Source organism: Phlebotomus papatasi, unplaced genomic scaffold, assembly GCF_024763615.1.
Source record: "Phlebotomus papatasi isolate M1 unplaced genomic scaffold, Ppap_2.1 HiC_scaffold_432, whole genome shotgun sequence".
Taxonomy (NCBI): Eukaryota; Metazoa; Arthropoda; class Insecta; order Diptera; family Psychodidae; genus Phlebotomus; species Phlebotomus papatasi.
Genome location: NW_026604635.1, coordinates 1636 through 17699, shown reverse-complemented (window position 1 = coordinate 17699; position 16064 = coordinate 1636). Strand labels below are relative to the sequence as shown.

The following is a 16064-nucleotide window of genomic DNA, read 5'->3' as shown; positions in this document are numbered from 1 at the left end:
TAAGGTGAGGGAAGACTCGAGGAGATCTCCGGAAGGCTCATACTAATTCATATTGCATTCACTCTTTCTAATTGAAGGTGAGGAAAAGCTGGAGAAGATCTCAGGGAAGTTCCAGACGATTTAAATTACATCTCATTCTTATATTTGAAGGTTTGTCTGAGGGAGTCAAGGACATTTTTGGTCCTCTTCGATCCCATTTGGGCTAGCAACAGTCATCATGCCGAGCATTCGAAGGCGTGGAGGAATTGTTTCTGCAGTGACACGTGTTGAGAATTACCTCAACGATTTTAACCATGAGGAACTCAGCATTGGGGGAAACAAAATACTCAAAGACCAGCTGAAATTGGTTAAGGCAATGAAGGAAAAGTATGCCGAGGTACACCAAGATATCATTTCTGAGATTCACGATGGAGAAAGGGTTCTCGTGGAAAATACCCAGCAACAAGCATTTAACGTAAGGTGTGACCAGCTAATCGCCACCTTAGAGGATCTTTTAGACAATATTCCAGAAGATTCTGAGGCAGAAGACGATTCTGAGGAAGAGGAAGATTCTGAGGAAGCTTCTGTGGATACCAAGGATTTTGTCACCGTGATGAGAGAAATGATGAAGCAAGCTGATAAACGTCACAGTAAAGAAATGAAACAACATCGCCTCCAAATGGAACAATTAATTTCCTCATTCTCTTCAAACTCATCTGCCAATGTTACTAAACTACCACATATCTCATTACCCAAGTTTGATGGCCGTTTTTCGGAATGGATTTCCTTCAAAAATCGCTTCCAATCGAGCGTCACCAGGCATCCAAATATATCACCAGTACAAAAACTTGACTATTTGATGTCAGCTCTGTCAGGTGATGCAGAAGCACTCGTTAAGAATTTGCCCCTTACGGGACCCAATTTTGAAGTAGCTTGGGAACTCCTAACCTCAAAATTCGAACGCAAAAATGAGATAGTGGGAGATCATGTCCGTGCTTTTTACAATCTCTCACGCATTACGTCATTCAATTCTCAATCCATCAATCGGCTTTACAATACAGTCTCTGGATCAGTGATGGCGGTCGATGCCATGAAAATAAGTCAAAGAGACCCATGGTTAATCCATTACGTGGTAGATAGACTGGATTCTGAGTCAAAGATGTTATGGGGTCGTGAATGTGGAGATGAGATTCCAACCATGAAGAAATTCCTGGATTTCTTACAACAAAGATGCAAAGACGCAAGCAATATCTCCAATTCCACTCCAAACACGAAACCTTCCAATTCCACTTCCACTAAACCACAACCGGCAAAAAGGCAGATAGCCACTCTCCAGTCTTCTGGATCCAACACTTGTAAATGTTGTCAGGACGGCAGTCACCCAATGTACCAATGTGAGAAGTTTCTTGCACAAACGCCTCAAGAAAGATTTGATACCGTTAAACGTTTAAGCCTGTGCAGGAACTGTTTCGCTTCACATATGACGCACACTTGCACATTTCACAAGTGCCGAAAATGCCAACGCCGGCACAACATTCTGTTGCACGAAAGATTTGAAAATTCTGCACCCTCTGATCCACCACCAAAAGATGCTCCAGCCTCGGACTCGTCCAAGGACAATCCTCCAGCACCATCGAAAGCCAAAGATTCCCCAGCAAATATTTTTGCTTCATCTCTATCATTCAGCAGTGGTCCCCTTTCAACTCCACCTCGAGTTTATTTAGCCACAGCTATGGTAGACGTCTTTACAAGGAATCGGGAGAAGATATCGTGTCGAATTCTACTCGATGGCGGGGCACAAGTGTGTGTGATGACTACTAACTTATATCAGAGACTTAAACTGCCCAAATCACCATCGGACGTCTCAATCCTTGGGGTAGGACACCTGCCGTCTCAAGTGAAGTACAAGGTCACAGCAACCATTACCTCCCGTCTTACGGATGATACCTTTACTTTCCCATGCTACGTGCTCCCCAAGATAGCTGGTGATATACCAAATTGGCCCACCGATTTACGTGAGATCCAAATACCTCCCAATATCCAGTTGGCGGACCCAGCCTGGGCCCAGTCGCAACCTGTGGATCTCCTTGTTGGTGGAGACCCTTATTGGTCAAGCTTTCTCAACCACTCAATATCATTGGGCCAAGGGAAGCCTCATCTTCGCGAAACTGTCTTCGGGTATGTCGTCGTGGGTGAACATCATAGCCAGCCCTCTCCTGTCTCAAATGTTTTCCATGTCTCCGCGGAAAGTTCACTTGATGATGCTCTTAAGCGATTCTGGGAAGTGGAGAACATTCCCGAAGAGATGTCACCTACAGATGAACACAAGATGGCCGAAGATCATTTTGTCCGCACACATAAACGGACTCCTGATGGGCGATTTCAGGTTCAATTGCCATTCAAACAAAGTCCTGACAATTTGGGATCCTCACGAACACAAGCAGTTCGCCAATTTCTTTCCACGGAACGCCAATTCGAGAAGAAACCCGAAATGAAAGCTCTTTATACAGAGGTTATTCAGGATTATCTCCGACGCAATTGGATTGAACCAGTTCCCAAAGACGAGCTAAATTTACCGGCATACTACATGCCACACCATGGAATTCTAAAGGATTCTCTCACTACCAAATTGCGAGTAGTCTACAATGCAAGTGCTGCTACTTCCAGTGGACATAGTCTCAACGATCTCTTGTTAGTAGGGCCCCCAGTACAACCGGAACTTATCTACATCTTGCTGAATTTCCGTAAACATCAGTTCGCAATGACTGCAGACATCAGCAAGATGTATCTTCAGCTGGTGTTGGAACCAAGCCATGCGAACTTTCAACGGTTGGTGTGGAGAGACAGTAAAAATCACCCCATTCAGGATTTCAGGATCACTCGAGTATGCTTTGGAGTTGCATGCTCGCCCTTCCTGGCTACTCGAGCACTGATCGAACTGTCCAACCTGCACGAGGATACTCATCCTTTGGCAGCTACAGCCTTGCGAAAATCCTTTTACGTAGATGATGGAATCATCTCATCTCCAAGTCTCGCTGAGGCACAGAAAACACAGAGAGAATTGATAGAAATTCTTCAGAGTGCAGGCTTTGTACTCACAAAATGGTCGAGTAACCATCCCGTACTGGTTCCGGATACAGCTGCCAATTCACCACCCGACGCAGTAGCAGTCAATCAAACATGTGTCAGCGCACTGGGACTAGATTGGGATTGTCTCACAGATACGTTCAGATTTTCTTCGCCCGTTGAGTTATCGGAGAAACCATTGACAAAAAGGGAAGTGGCTTCATCGGTAGCGAAACTTTTTGACCCCCTTGGTCTGGTGGGACCCGTTATAATGGTGGCCAAACTCATTCTACAAGACGCACACAAGCTCAAATCCAAATGGGACGCTCCGTTGTCTGAGGACATCGTAGCAAAATGGAACAAATTTGTCCTGACCCTTCGTGAAATTAATTCACTCGAAATTCCCAGATGGATTTCTTCCATACCATACCCTGTGCGATTGGAATTCCATGCATTTTGTGATGCAAGCTTGCGAGCTTACGGGACATCAATTTACGTCGTAACTTATGACGATCTTGGAAACATTTCCTCCCGTTTGCTAATTTCAAAATCGAGGATTGCTCCAATAGATCAATCTTTGACGATACCTCGTCTCGAACTATGTGGAGCGCAGCTTGCAGTTGAAACAACCACCAAGATAAAGGATACCTACAACCCAGCCTCTATCCATTACTGGACCGACTCAATGGTAGTCCTATATTGGCTCAACAACCCACCAGGACAGTCCAAGGTGATTGTCTCCAACAGAGTGAAGAAAATCCTAAAGGAATCCACAATGGAACAATGGAGACATGTTCCTACAACTCAAAATCCCGCGGATCTTATTTCTCGGGGTACAACACCTCAAACTCTGGCCATATCCAATCTTTGGTGGAACGGACCTGATTGGCTTGTGGCATCTCATTCATCTTGGCCTCCTCCATTCGAAACTACATTATGCGATCCTGGGGAGGTTGAGTGTCTAGCGACAGTGGCAGAAGAAACCTTATTGGAGACTTTCTTGAGCAAGGGTTCATCTTTGGGAAAAATCCAGCGCATCACGGCCTACTGTCTACGATTTGGGAAAAACTTGCAATCTTCAATCTCAAACACCCCTAAGAAGACAGGCCCTCTGACAGCTGTAGAATTAGAAGGTTCGTTATCCAGTCTCATCCGACTCGACCAAGGAGAACACTTTGATGGTTTTGTCTCCCATCTTAAAAATGGATCTTGTGTGAGCTCAAAGTGGAAATTCCTTTTGCCTCTTACGCCATTCCTTGATGAAAAGAATCTACTGAGAGTGGGAGGACGAATCGAGAAGTCTCAGGAAAGTTTTACCACCAAACATCCTATTCTTCTGCCGAAGTCTAGGTTGACGAAAATGATCATAGCAAGAGAGCATGTGAGGCAACTCCATGCAGCCCCAACCTTACTCCTCGCCTCACTACGGCAGCGTTATTGGCCAATCGCGGGACGTCGCATGACGAAGAAAGTCTACCATGAATGCCATACCTGTGTGCGAGCCAAACCGAAGCCCCTCAAACAACTCATGGGAAATCTGCCTGAAGCGCGGGTCACCTTGATCAAACCATTTCACTCAATCGGTATCGATTTCGCAGGACCCATACCAATGCTTTTCGCAGCGACACGAGGAGTGAGATCAAGAAAGATGGGCACTCAAAAAGTGTACATCGCCATATTTGTCTGTATGGCCACGAAAGCTGCTCATCTTGAGCTTGTGACCTCATTATCAACTGAAGCATTCATTGCGTCTTTACGCAGATTTGCAGCCAGAAGGTCTACGCCGAGGCATATTTTCTCTGATTGCGGCAAGAACTTTGAAGGCGCGGCTAACGAACTTTCGAAACTTCTTGCTCAGGAAACCAGTCAGAAGGAGCTGGTGACATCTACATCTGAAGATGGAATTCTCTGGCACTTTAATCCTCCTGCCGCACCCCATCACGGAGGACTGTGGGAGGCATGCGTTAGAAGCACAAAATTCCACCTCACACGCCTCACCAACTCTACTGCTTTCTCGTATGAAGAATTGGCAACAATTCTTTGTCAAGTTGAAAATGTGCTCAACAGTAGACCAATCTGTGCCTTGACCGACAATCCAAACGAGTCAACTTTTCTGACCCCCGGCCATTTTCTCGTGGGCTCAGCAGGAAATTCACCTCCGGACCCTGACGTGACACAGATTCCTGCAAATCGTCAATCTTATTGGCAAGCATGTCAGGCCAGACTTCAGGAATTCGCCAAGAAATGGAGGTTGCAATACCTCAATACGCTTCAGCAGCGTCCAAAATGGAGAATTTCGGAGAAGAATCTCATTCCTGATGAGGTTGTTCTATTTCTGGATGAATCTAATCGAGAAGGTGCGAAGTGGGTGTTAGGAAGAATAGAAGCTGTGCATCCAGGAACAGACGGACGAGTGCGTGTGGTGACCGTCCGCACAGCAAAGGGATCATACCGCCGCCCTATAACAAAAATAGCTCGTCTACCAAGGAAGGATGATTACTCTGCTCCTGGGGAGCAGCCTGGGGAGGATGTTTATGTTGCATCTGCAACGGTTCAGAGAAATCAAAAAACGCTGTCACCGCCGCCGTTCAAAATTTATGACGGCTCAGAGCGCGAGAAGCCATGACAGATTTCCAGCGTTTCCAGCGAGCAAGTCAGAGTGTCAAAAAAAAAAAAACAACCGCTACGGGCAACGTGAAGGAAAAAGTGTGAAAGTGAGAAGAAAAGTGGAAAATCAAGGGAGTTGGAAGAAAATTTATAATTAAAATTAATTGAAATAAAAGTGGTGATAGGGACATTTAGTTTTTATAAGGGTATTGATTAAAATAAAGTGAAGTTTAGTGAGTTAAAGGCTATCTTTTAAACCCCACGAGGCGCCGCATGGAAATTTTTTGATTCCTCCGATCACGGATGGTTTTTTATATTAAATTCCTTTATTTATTCACTATTTAAGGTGAGGGAAGACTCGAGGAGATCTCCGGAAGGCTCATACCAATTCATATTGCATTCACTCTTTCTAATTGAAGGTGAGGAAAAGCTGGAGAAGATCTCAGGGAAGTTCCAGACGATTTAAATTACATCTCATTCTTATATTTGAAGGTTTGTCTGAGGGAGTCAAGGACAACCGGAATTCTCAATATTTCTGGGTGAAAATCACTAAGAATACTTGAAATGGTTCTACTAATTGATTTTCATTGCGGAATTTGCAAAATCTCGAAAAGAAATCTTTTGACCAAAAAAATCGATAGGCTAACCCCTTACAGTTTTTTTCGAAAAATCGAAGATCCGCTCTAAAAACCGGAATTCTCAATATTTCTGGGTGAAAATCACTAAGAATACTTGAAATGGTTCTACTAATTGATATTCATTGCGGAATTTGCAAAATCTAGAAAAGAAATTTTTTGACCAAAAAAATCGATAGGCTAACCCCTTACAGTTTTTTCGAAAAATCGAAGATCCGCTCTAAAAACAGGAATTCTCAATATTTCTGGGTGAAAATCACTAAGAATACTTGAAATGGTTCTACTAATTGATTTTCATTGCGGAATTTGCAAAATCTCGAAAAGAAATTTTTTGACCAAAAAAATCGATAGGCTAACCCCTTACAGTTTTTTCAAAAAAATCGAAGATCCGCTCTAAAAACCGGAATTCTCAATATTTCTGGGTGAAAATCACTAAGAATACTTGAAATGGTTCTACTAATTGATTTTCATTGCGGAATTTGCAAAATCTCGAAAAGAAATTTTTTGACCAAAAAAATCGATAGGCTAACCCCTTACAGTTTTTTCAAAAAATCGAAGATCCGCTCTAAAAACCGGAATTCTCAATATTTCTGGGTGAAAATCACTAAGAATACTTGAAATGGTTCTACTAATTGATTTTCATTGCGGAATTTGCAAAATCTCGAAAAGAAATTTTTTGACCAAAAAAATCGATAGGCTAACCCCTTACAGTTTTTTCGAAAAATCGAAGATCCGCTCTAAAAACCGGAATTCTCAATATTTCTGGGTGAAAATCACTAAGAATACTTGAAATGGTTCTACTAATTGATTTTCATTGCGGAATTTGCAAAATCTCGAAAAGAAATTTTTTGACCAAAAAAATCGATAGGCTAACCCCTTACAGTTTTTTCGAAAAATCGAAGATCCGCTCTAAAAACCGGAATTCTCAATATTTCTGGGTGAAAATCACTAAGAATACTTGAAATGGTTCTACTAATTGATTTTCATTGCGGAATTTGCAAAATCTCGAAAAGAAATTTTTTGACCAAAAAAATCGATAGGCTAACCCCTTACAGTTTTTTCGAAAAATCGAAGATCCGCTCTAAAAACCGGAATTCTCAATATTTCTGGGTGAAAATCACTAAGAATACTTGAAATGGTTCTACTAATTGATTTTCATTGCGGAATTTGCAAAATCTCGAAAAGAAATTTTTTGACCAAAAAAATCGATAGGCTAACCCCTTACAGTTTTTTCGAAAAATCGAAGATCCGCTCTAAAAACCGGAATTCTCAATATTTCTGGGTGAAAATCACTAAGAATACTTGAAATGGTTCTACTAATTGATTTTCATTGCGGAATTTGCAAAATCTCGAAAAGAAATTTTTTGACCAAAAAAATCGATAGGCTAACCCCTTACAGTTTTTTCGAAAAATCGAAGATCCGCTCTAAAAACCGGAATTCTCAATATTTCTGGGTGAAAATCACTAAGAATACTTGAAATGGTTCTACTAATTGATTTTCATTGCGGAATTTGCAAAATCTCGAAAAGAAATTTTTTGACCAAAAAAATCGATAGGCTAACCCCTTACAGTTTTTTCGAAAAATCGAAGATCCGCTCTAAAAACCGGAATTCTCAATATTTCTGGGTGAAAATCACTAAGAATACTTGAAATGGTTCTACTAATTGATTTTCATTGCGGAATTTGCAAAATCTCGAAAAGAAATTTTTTGACCAAAAAAATCGATAGGCTAACCCCTTACAGTTTTTTCGAAAAATCGAAGATCCGCTCTAAAAACCGGAATTCTCAATATTTCTGGGTGAAAATCACTAAGAATACTTGAAATGGTTCTACTAATTGATTTTCATTGCGGAATTTGCAAAATCTCGAAAAGAAATTTTTTGACCAAAAAAATCGATAGGCTAACCCCTTACAGTTTTTTCGAAAAATCGAAGATCCGCTCTAAAAACCGGAATTCTCAATATTTCTGGGTGAAAATCACTAAGAATACTTGAAATGGTTCTACTAATTGATTTTCATTGCGGAATTTGCAAAATCTCGAAAAGAAATTTTTTGACCAAAAAAATCGATAGGCTAACCCCTTACAGTTTTTTCGAAAAATCGAAGATCCGCTCTAAAAACCGGAATTCTCAATATTTCTGGGTGAAAATCACTAAGAATACTTGAAATGGTTCTACTAATTGATTTTCATTGCGGAATTTGCAAAATCTCGAAAAGAAATTTTTTGACCAAAAAAATCGATAGGCTAACCCCTTACAGTTTTTTCGAAAAATCGAAGATCCGCTCTAAAAACCGGAATTCTCAATATTTCTGGGTGAAAATCACTAAGAATACTTGAAATGGTTCTACTAATTGATTTTCATTGCGGAATTTGCAAAATCTCGAAAAGAAATTTTTTGACCAAAAAAATCGATAGGCTAACCCCTTACAGTTTTTTCGAAAAATCGAAGATCCGCTCTAAAAACCGGAATTCTCAATATTTCTGGGTGAAAATCACTAAGAATACTTGAAATGGTTCTACTAATTGATTTTCATTGCGGAATTTGCAAAATCTCGAAAAGAAATTTTTTGACCAAAAAAATCGATAGGCTAACCCCTTACAGTTTTTTCGAAAAATCGAAGATCCGCTCTAAAAACCGGAATTCTCAATATTTCTGGGTGAAAATCACTAAGAATACTTGAAATGGTTCTACTAATTGATTTTCATTGCGGAATTTGCAAAATCTCGAAAAGAAATTTTTTGACCAAAAAAATCGATAGGCTAACCCCTTACAGTTTTTTCGAAAAATCGAAGATCCGCTCTAAAAACCGGAATTCTCAATATTTCTGGGTGAAAATCACTAAGAATACTTGAAATGGTTCTACTAATTGATTTTCATTGCGGAATTTGCAAAATCTCGAAAAGAAATTTTTTGACCAAAAAAATCGATAGGCTAACCCCTTACAGTTTTTTCGAAAAATCGAAGATCCGCTCTAAAAACCGGAATTCTCAATATTTCTGGGTGAAAATCACTAAGAATACTTGAAATGGTTCTACTAATTGATTTTCATTGCGGAATTTGCAAAATCTCGAAAAGAAATTTTTTGACCAAAAAAATCGATAGGCTAACCCCTTACAGTTTTTTCGAAAAATCGAAGATCCGCTCTAAAAACCGGAATTCTCAATATTTCTGGGTGAAAATCACTAAGAATACTTGAAATGGTTCTACTAATTGATTTTCATTGCGGAATTTGCAAAATCTCGAAAAGAAATTTTTTGACCAAAAAAATCGATAGGCTAACCCCTTACAGTTTTTTCGAAAAATCGAAGATCCGCTCTAAAAACCGGAATTCTCAATATTTCTGGGTGAAAATCACTAAGAATACTTGAAATGGTTCTACTAATTGATTTTCATTGCGGAATTTGCAAAATCTCGAAAAAAAATTTTTTGACCAAAAAAATCGATAGGCTAACCCCTTACAGTTTTTTCGAAAAATCGAAGATCCGCTCTAAAAACCGGAATTCTCAATATTTCTGGGTGAAAATCACTAAGAATACTTGAAATGGTTCTACTAATTGATTTTCATTGCGGAATTTGCAAAATCTCGAAAAGAAATTTTTTGACCAAAAAAATCGATAGGCTAACCCCTTACAGTTTTTTCGAAAAATCGAAGATCCGCTCTAAAAACCGGAATTCTCAATATTTCTGGGTGAAAATCACTAAGAATACTTGAAATGGTTCTACTAATTGATTTTCATTGCGGAATTTGCAAAATCTCGAAAAGAAATTTTTTGACCAAAAAAATCGATAGGCTAACCCCTTACAGTTTTTTCGAAAAATCGAAGATCCGCTCTAAAAACCGGAATTCTCAATATTTCTGGGTGAAAATCACTAAGAATACTTGAAATGGTTCTACTAATTGATTTTCATTGCGGAATTTGCAAAATCTCGAAAAGAAATTTTTTGACCAAAAAAATCGATAGGCTAACCCCTTACAGTTTTTTCGAAAAATCGAAGATCCGCTCTAAAAACCGGAATTCTCAATATTTCTGGGTGAAAATCACTAAGAATACTTGAAATGGTTCTACTAATTGATTTTCATTGCGGAATTTGCAAAATCTCGAAAAGAAATTTTTTGACCAAAAAAATCGATAGGCTAACCCCTTACAGTTTTTTCGAAAAATCGAAGATCCGCTCTAAAAACCGGAATTCTCAATATTTCTGGGTGAAAATCACTAAGAATACTTGAAATGGTTCTACTAATTGATTTTCATTGCGGAATTTGCAAAATCTCGAAAAGAAATTTTTTGACCAAAAAAATCGATAGGCTAACCCCTTACAGTTTTTTCGAAAAATCGAAGATCCGCTCTAAAAACCGGAATTCTCAATATTTCTGGGTGAAAATCACTAAGAATACTTGAAATGGTTCTACTAATTGATTTTCATTGCGGAATTTGCAAAATCTCGAAAAGAAATTTTTTGACCAAAAAAATCGATAGGCTAACCCCTTACAGTTTTTTCGAAAAATCGAAGATCCGCTCTAAAAACCGGAATTCTCAATATTTCTGGGTGAAAATCACTAAGAATACTTGAAATGGTTCTACTAATTGATTTTCATTGCGGAATTTGCAAAATCTCGAAAAGAAATTTTTTGACCAAAAAAATCGATAGGCTAACCCCTTACAGTTTTTTCGAAAAATCGAAGATCCGCTCTAAAAACCGGAATTCTCAATATTTCTGGGTGAAAATCACTAAGAATACTTGAAATGGTTCTACTAATTGATTTTCATTGCGGAATTTGCAAAATCTCGAAAAGAAATTTTTTGACCAAAAAAATCGATAGGCTAACCCCTTACAGTTTTTTCGAAAAATCGAAGATCCGCTCTAAAAACCGGAATTCTCAATATTTCTGGGTGAAAATCACTAAGAATACTTGAAATGGTTCTACTAATTGATTTTCATTGCGGAATTTGCAAAATCTCGAAAAGAAATTTTTTGACCAAAAAAATCGATAGGCTAACCCCTTACAGTTTTTTCGAAAAATCGAAGATCCGCTCTAAAAACCGGAATTCTCAATATTTCTGGGTGAAAATCACTAAGAATACTTGAAATGGTTCTACTAATTGATTTTCATTGCGGAATTTGCAAAATCTCGAAAAGAAATTTTTTGACCAAAAAAATCGATAGGCTAACCCCTTACAGTTTTTTCGAAAAATCGAAGATCCGCTCTAAAAACCGGAATTCTCAATATTTCTGGGTGAAAATCACTAAGAATACTTGAAATGGTTCTACTAATTGATTTTCATTGCGGAATTTGCAAAATCTCGAAAAGAAATTTTTTGACCAAAAAAATCGATAGGCTAACCCCTTACAGTTTTTTCGAAAAATCGAAGATCCGCTCTAAAAACCGGAATTCTCAATATTTCTGGGTGAAAATCACTAAGAATACTTGAAATGGTTCTACTAATTGATTTTCATTGCGGAATTTGCAAAATCTCGAAAAGAAATTTTTTGACCAAAAAAATCGATAGGCTAACCCCTTACAGTTTTTTCGAAAAATCGAAGATCCGCTCTAAAAACCGGAATTCTCAATATTTCTGGGTGAAAATCACTAAGAATACTTGAAATGGTTCTACTAATTGATTTTCATTGCGGAATTTGCAAAATCTCGAAAAGAAATTTTTTGACCAAAAAAATCGATAGGCTAACCCCTTACAGTTTTTTCGAAAAATCGAAGATCCGCTCTAAAAACCGGAATTCTCAATATTTCTGGGTGAAAATCACTAAGAATACTTGAAATGGTTCTACTAATTGATTTTCATTGCGGAATTTGCAAAATCTCGAAAAGAAATTTTTTGACCAAAAAAATCGATAGGCTAACCCCTTACAGTTTTTTCGAAAAATCGAAGATCCGCTCTAAAAACCGGAATTCTCAATATTTCTGGGTGAAAATCACTAAGAATACTTGAAATGGTTCTACTAATTGATTTTCATTGCGGAATTTGCAAAATCTCGAAAAGAAATTTTTTGACCAAAAAAATCGATAGGCTAACCCCTTACAGTTTTTTCGAAAAATCGAAGATCCGCTCTAAAAACCGGAATTCTCAATATTTCTGGGTGAAAATCACTAAGAATACTTGAAATGGTTCTACTAATTGATTTTCATTGCGGAATTTGCAAAATCTCGAAAAGAAATTTTTTGACCAAAAAAATCGATAGGCTAACCCCTTACAGTTTTTTCGAAAAATCGAAGATCCGCTCTAAAAACCGGAATTCTCAATATTTCTGGGTGAAAATCACTAAGAATACTTGAAATGGTTCTACTAATTGATTTTCATTGCGGAATTTGCAAAATCTCGAAAAGAAATTTTTTGACCAAAAAAATCGATAGGCTAACCCCTTACAGTTTTTTCGAAAAATCGAAGATCCGCTCTAAAAACCGGAATTCTCAATATTTCTGGGTGAAAATCACTAAGAATACTTGAAATGGTTCTACTAATTGATTTTCATTGCGGAATTTGCAAAATCTCGAAAAGAAATTTTTTGACCAAAAAAATCGATAGGCTAACCCCTTACAGTTTTTTCGAAAAATCGAAGATCCGCTCTAAAAACCGGAATTCTCAATATTTCTGGGTGAAAATCACTAAGAATACTTGAAATGGTTCTACTAATTGATTTTCATTGCGGAATTTGCAAAATCTCGAAAAGAAATTTTTTGACCAAAAAAATCGATAGGCTAACCCCTTACAGTTTTTTCGAAAAATCGAAGATCCGCTCTAAAAACCGGAATTCTCAATATTTCTGGGTGAAAATCACTAAGAATACTTGAAATGGTTCTACTAATTGATTTTCATTGCGGAATTTGCAAAATCTCGAAAAAAAATTTTTGACCAAAAAAATCGATAGGCTAACCCCTTACAGTTTTTTCGAAAAATCGAAGATCCGCTCTAAAAACCGGAATTCTCAATATTTCTGGGTGAAAATCACTAAGAATACTTGAAATGGTTCTACTAATTGATTTTCATTGCGGAATTTGCAAAATCTCGAAAAGAAATTTTTTGACCAAAAAAATCGATAGGCTAACCCCTTACAGTTTTTTCGAAAAATCGAAGATCCGCTCTAAAAACCGGAATTCTCAATATTTCTGGGTGAAAATCACTAAGAATACTTGAAATGGTTCTACTAATTGATTTTCATTGCGGAATTTGCAAAATCTCGAAAAGAAATTTTTTGACCAAAAAAATCGATAGGCTAACCCCTTACAGTTTTTTCGAAAAATCGAAGATCCGCTCTAAAAACCGGAATTCTCAATATTTCTGGGTGAAAATCACTAAGAATACTTGAAATGGTTCTACTAATTGATTTTCATTGCGGAATTTGCAAAATCTCGAAAAGAAATTTTTTGACCAAAAAAATCGATAGGCTAACCCCTTACAGTTTTTTCGAAAAATCGAAGATCCGCTCTAAAAACCGGAATTCTCAATATTTCTGGGTGAAAATCACTAAGAATACTTGAAATGGTTCTACTAATTGATTTTCATTGCGGAATTTGCAAAATCTCGAAAAGAAATTTTTTGACCAAAAAAATCGATAGGCTAACCCCTTACAGTTTTTTCGAAAAATCGAAGATCCGCTCTAAAAACCGGAATTCTCAATATTTCTGGGTGAAAATCACTAAGAATACTTGAAATGGTTCTACTAATTGATTTTCATTGCGGAATTTGCAAAATCTCGAAAAGAAATTTTTTGACCAAAAAAATCGATAGGCTAACCCCTTACAGTTTTTTCGAAAAATCGAAGATCCGCTCTAAAAACCGGAATTCTCAATATTTCTGGGTGAAAATCACTAAGAATACTTGAAATGGTTCTACTAATTGATTTTCATTGCGGAATTTGCAAAATCTCGAAAAGAAATTTTTTGACCAAAAAAATCGATAGGCTAACCCCTTACAGTTTTTTCGAAAAATCGAAGATCCGCTCTAAAAACCGGAATTCTCAATATTTCTGGGTGAAAATCACTAAGAATACTTGAAATGGTTCTACTAATTGATTTTCATTGCGGAATTTGCAAAATCTCGAAAAGAAATTTTTTGACCAAAAAAATCGATAGGCTAACCCCTTACAGTTTTTTCGAAAAATCGAAGATCCGCTCTAAAAACCGGAATTCTCAATATTTCTGGGTGAAAATCACTAAGAATACTTGAAATGGTTCTACTAATTGATTTTCATTGCGGAATTTGCAAAATCTCGAAAAGAAATTTTTTGACCAAAAAAATCGATAGGCTAACCCCTTACAGTTTTTTCGAAAAATCGAAGATCCGCTCTAAAAACCGGAATTCTCAATATTTCTGGGTGAAAATCACTAAGAATACTTGAAATGGTTCTACTAATTGATTTTCATTGCGGAATTTGCAAAATCTCGAAAAAAAATTTTTTGACCAAAAAAATCGATAGGCTAACCCCTTACAGTTTTTTCGAAAAATCGAAGATCCGCTCTAAAAACCGGAATTCTCAATATTTCTGGGTGAAAATCACTAAGAATACTTGAAATGGTTCTACTAATTGATTTTCATTGCGGAATTTGCAAAATCTCGAAAAGAAATTTTTTGACCAAAAAAATCGATAGGCTAACCCCTTACAGTTTTTTCGAAAAATCGAAGATCCGCTCTAAAAACCGGAATTCTCAATATTTCTGGGTGAAAATCACTAAGAATACTTGAAATGGTTCTACTAATTGATTTTCATTGCGGAATTTGCAAAATCTCGAAAAGAAATTTTTTGACCAAAAAAATCGATAGGCTAACCCCTTACAGTTTTTTCGAAAAATCGAAGATCCGCTCTAAAAACCGGAATTCTCAATATTTCTGGGTGAAAATCACTAAGAATACTTGAAATGGTTCTACTAATTGATTTTCATTGCGGAATTTGCAAAATCTCGAAAAGAAATTTTTTGACCAAAAAAATCGATAGGCTAACCCCTTACAGTTTTTTCGAAAAATCGAAGATCCGCTCTAAAAACCGGAATTCTCAATATTTCTGGGTGAAAATCACTAAGAATACTTGAAATGGTTCTACTAATTGATTTTCATTGCGGAATTTGCAAAATCTCGAAAAGAAATTTTTTGACCAAAAAAATCGATAGGCTAACCCCTTACAGTTTTTTCGAAAAATCGAAGATCCGCTCTAAAAACCGGAATTCTCAATATTTCTGGGTGAAAATCACTAAGAATACTTGAAATGGTTCTACTAATTGATTTTCATTGCGGAATTTGCAAAATCTCGAAAAGAAATTTTTTGACCAAAAAAATCGATAGGCTAACCCCTTACAGTTTTTTCGAAAAATCGAAGATCCGCTCTAAAAACCGGAATTCTCAATATTTCTGGGTGAAAATCACTAAGAATACTTGAAATGGTTCTACTAATTGATTTTCATTGCGGAATTTGCAAAATCTCGAAAAGAAATTTTTTGACCAAAAAAATCGATAGGCTAACCCCTTACAGTTTTTTCGAAAAATCGAAGATCCGCTCTAAAAACCGGAATTCTCAATATTTCTGGGTGAAAATCACTAAGAATACTTGAAATGGTTCTACTAATTGATTTTCATTGCGGAATTTGCAAAATCTCGAAAAGAAATTTTTTGACCAAAAAAATCGATAGGCTAACCCCTTACAGTTTTTTCGAAAAATCGAAGATCCGCTCTAAAAACCGGAATTCTCAATATTTCTGGGTGAAAATCACTAAGAATACTTGAAATGGTTCTACTAATTGATTTTCATTGCGGAATTTGCAAAATCT

The 16064-nt window shown here is 37.3% G+C and overlaps 1 protein-coding gene across 1 annotated transcript; it reads left to right on the top strand.

Moving 5' to 3' along the window:
- Positions 1 to 217: 217 nt before the first annotated feature.
- LOC129809205 (uncharacterized) lies at positions 218 to 5671 on the top strand. Its single transcript, XM_055859020.1, has one exon. It carries the CDS (start codon positions 218 to 220, stop codon positions 5669 to 5671), a length of 5454 nt encoding a protein of 1817 aa, XP_055714995.1.
- The last annotated feature ends 10393 nt before the right edge of the window (positions 5672 to 16064 follow it).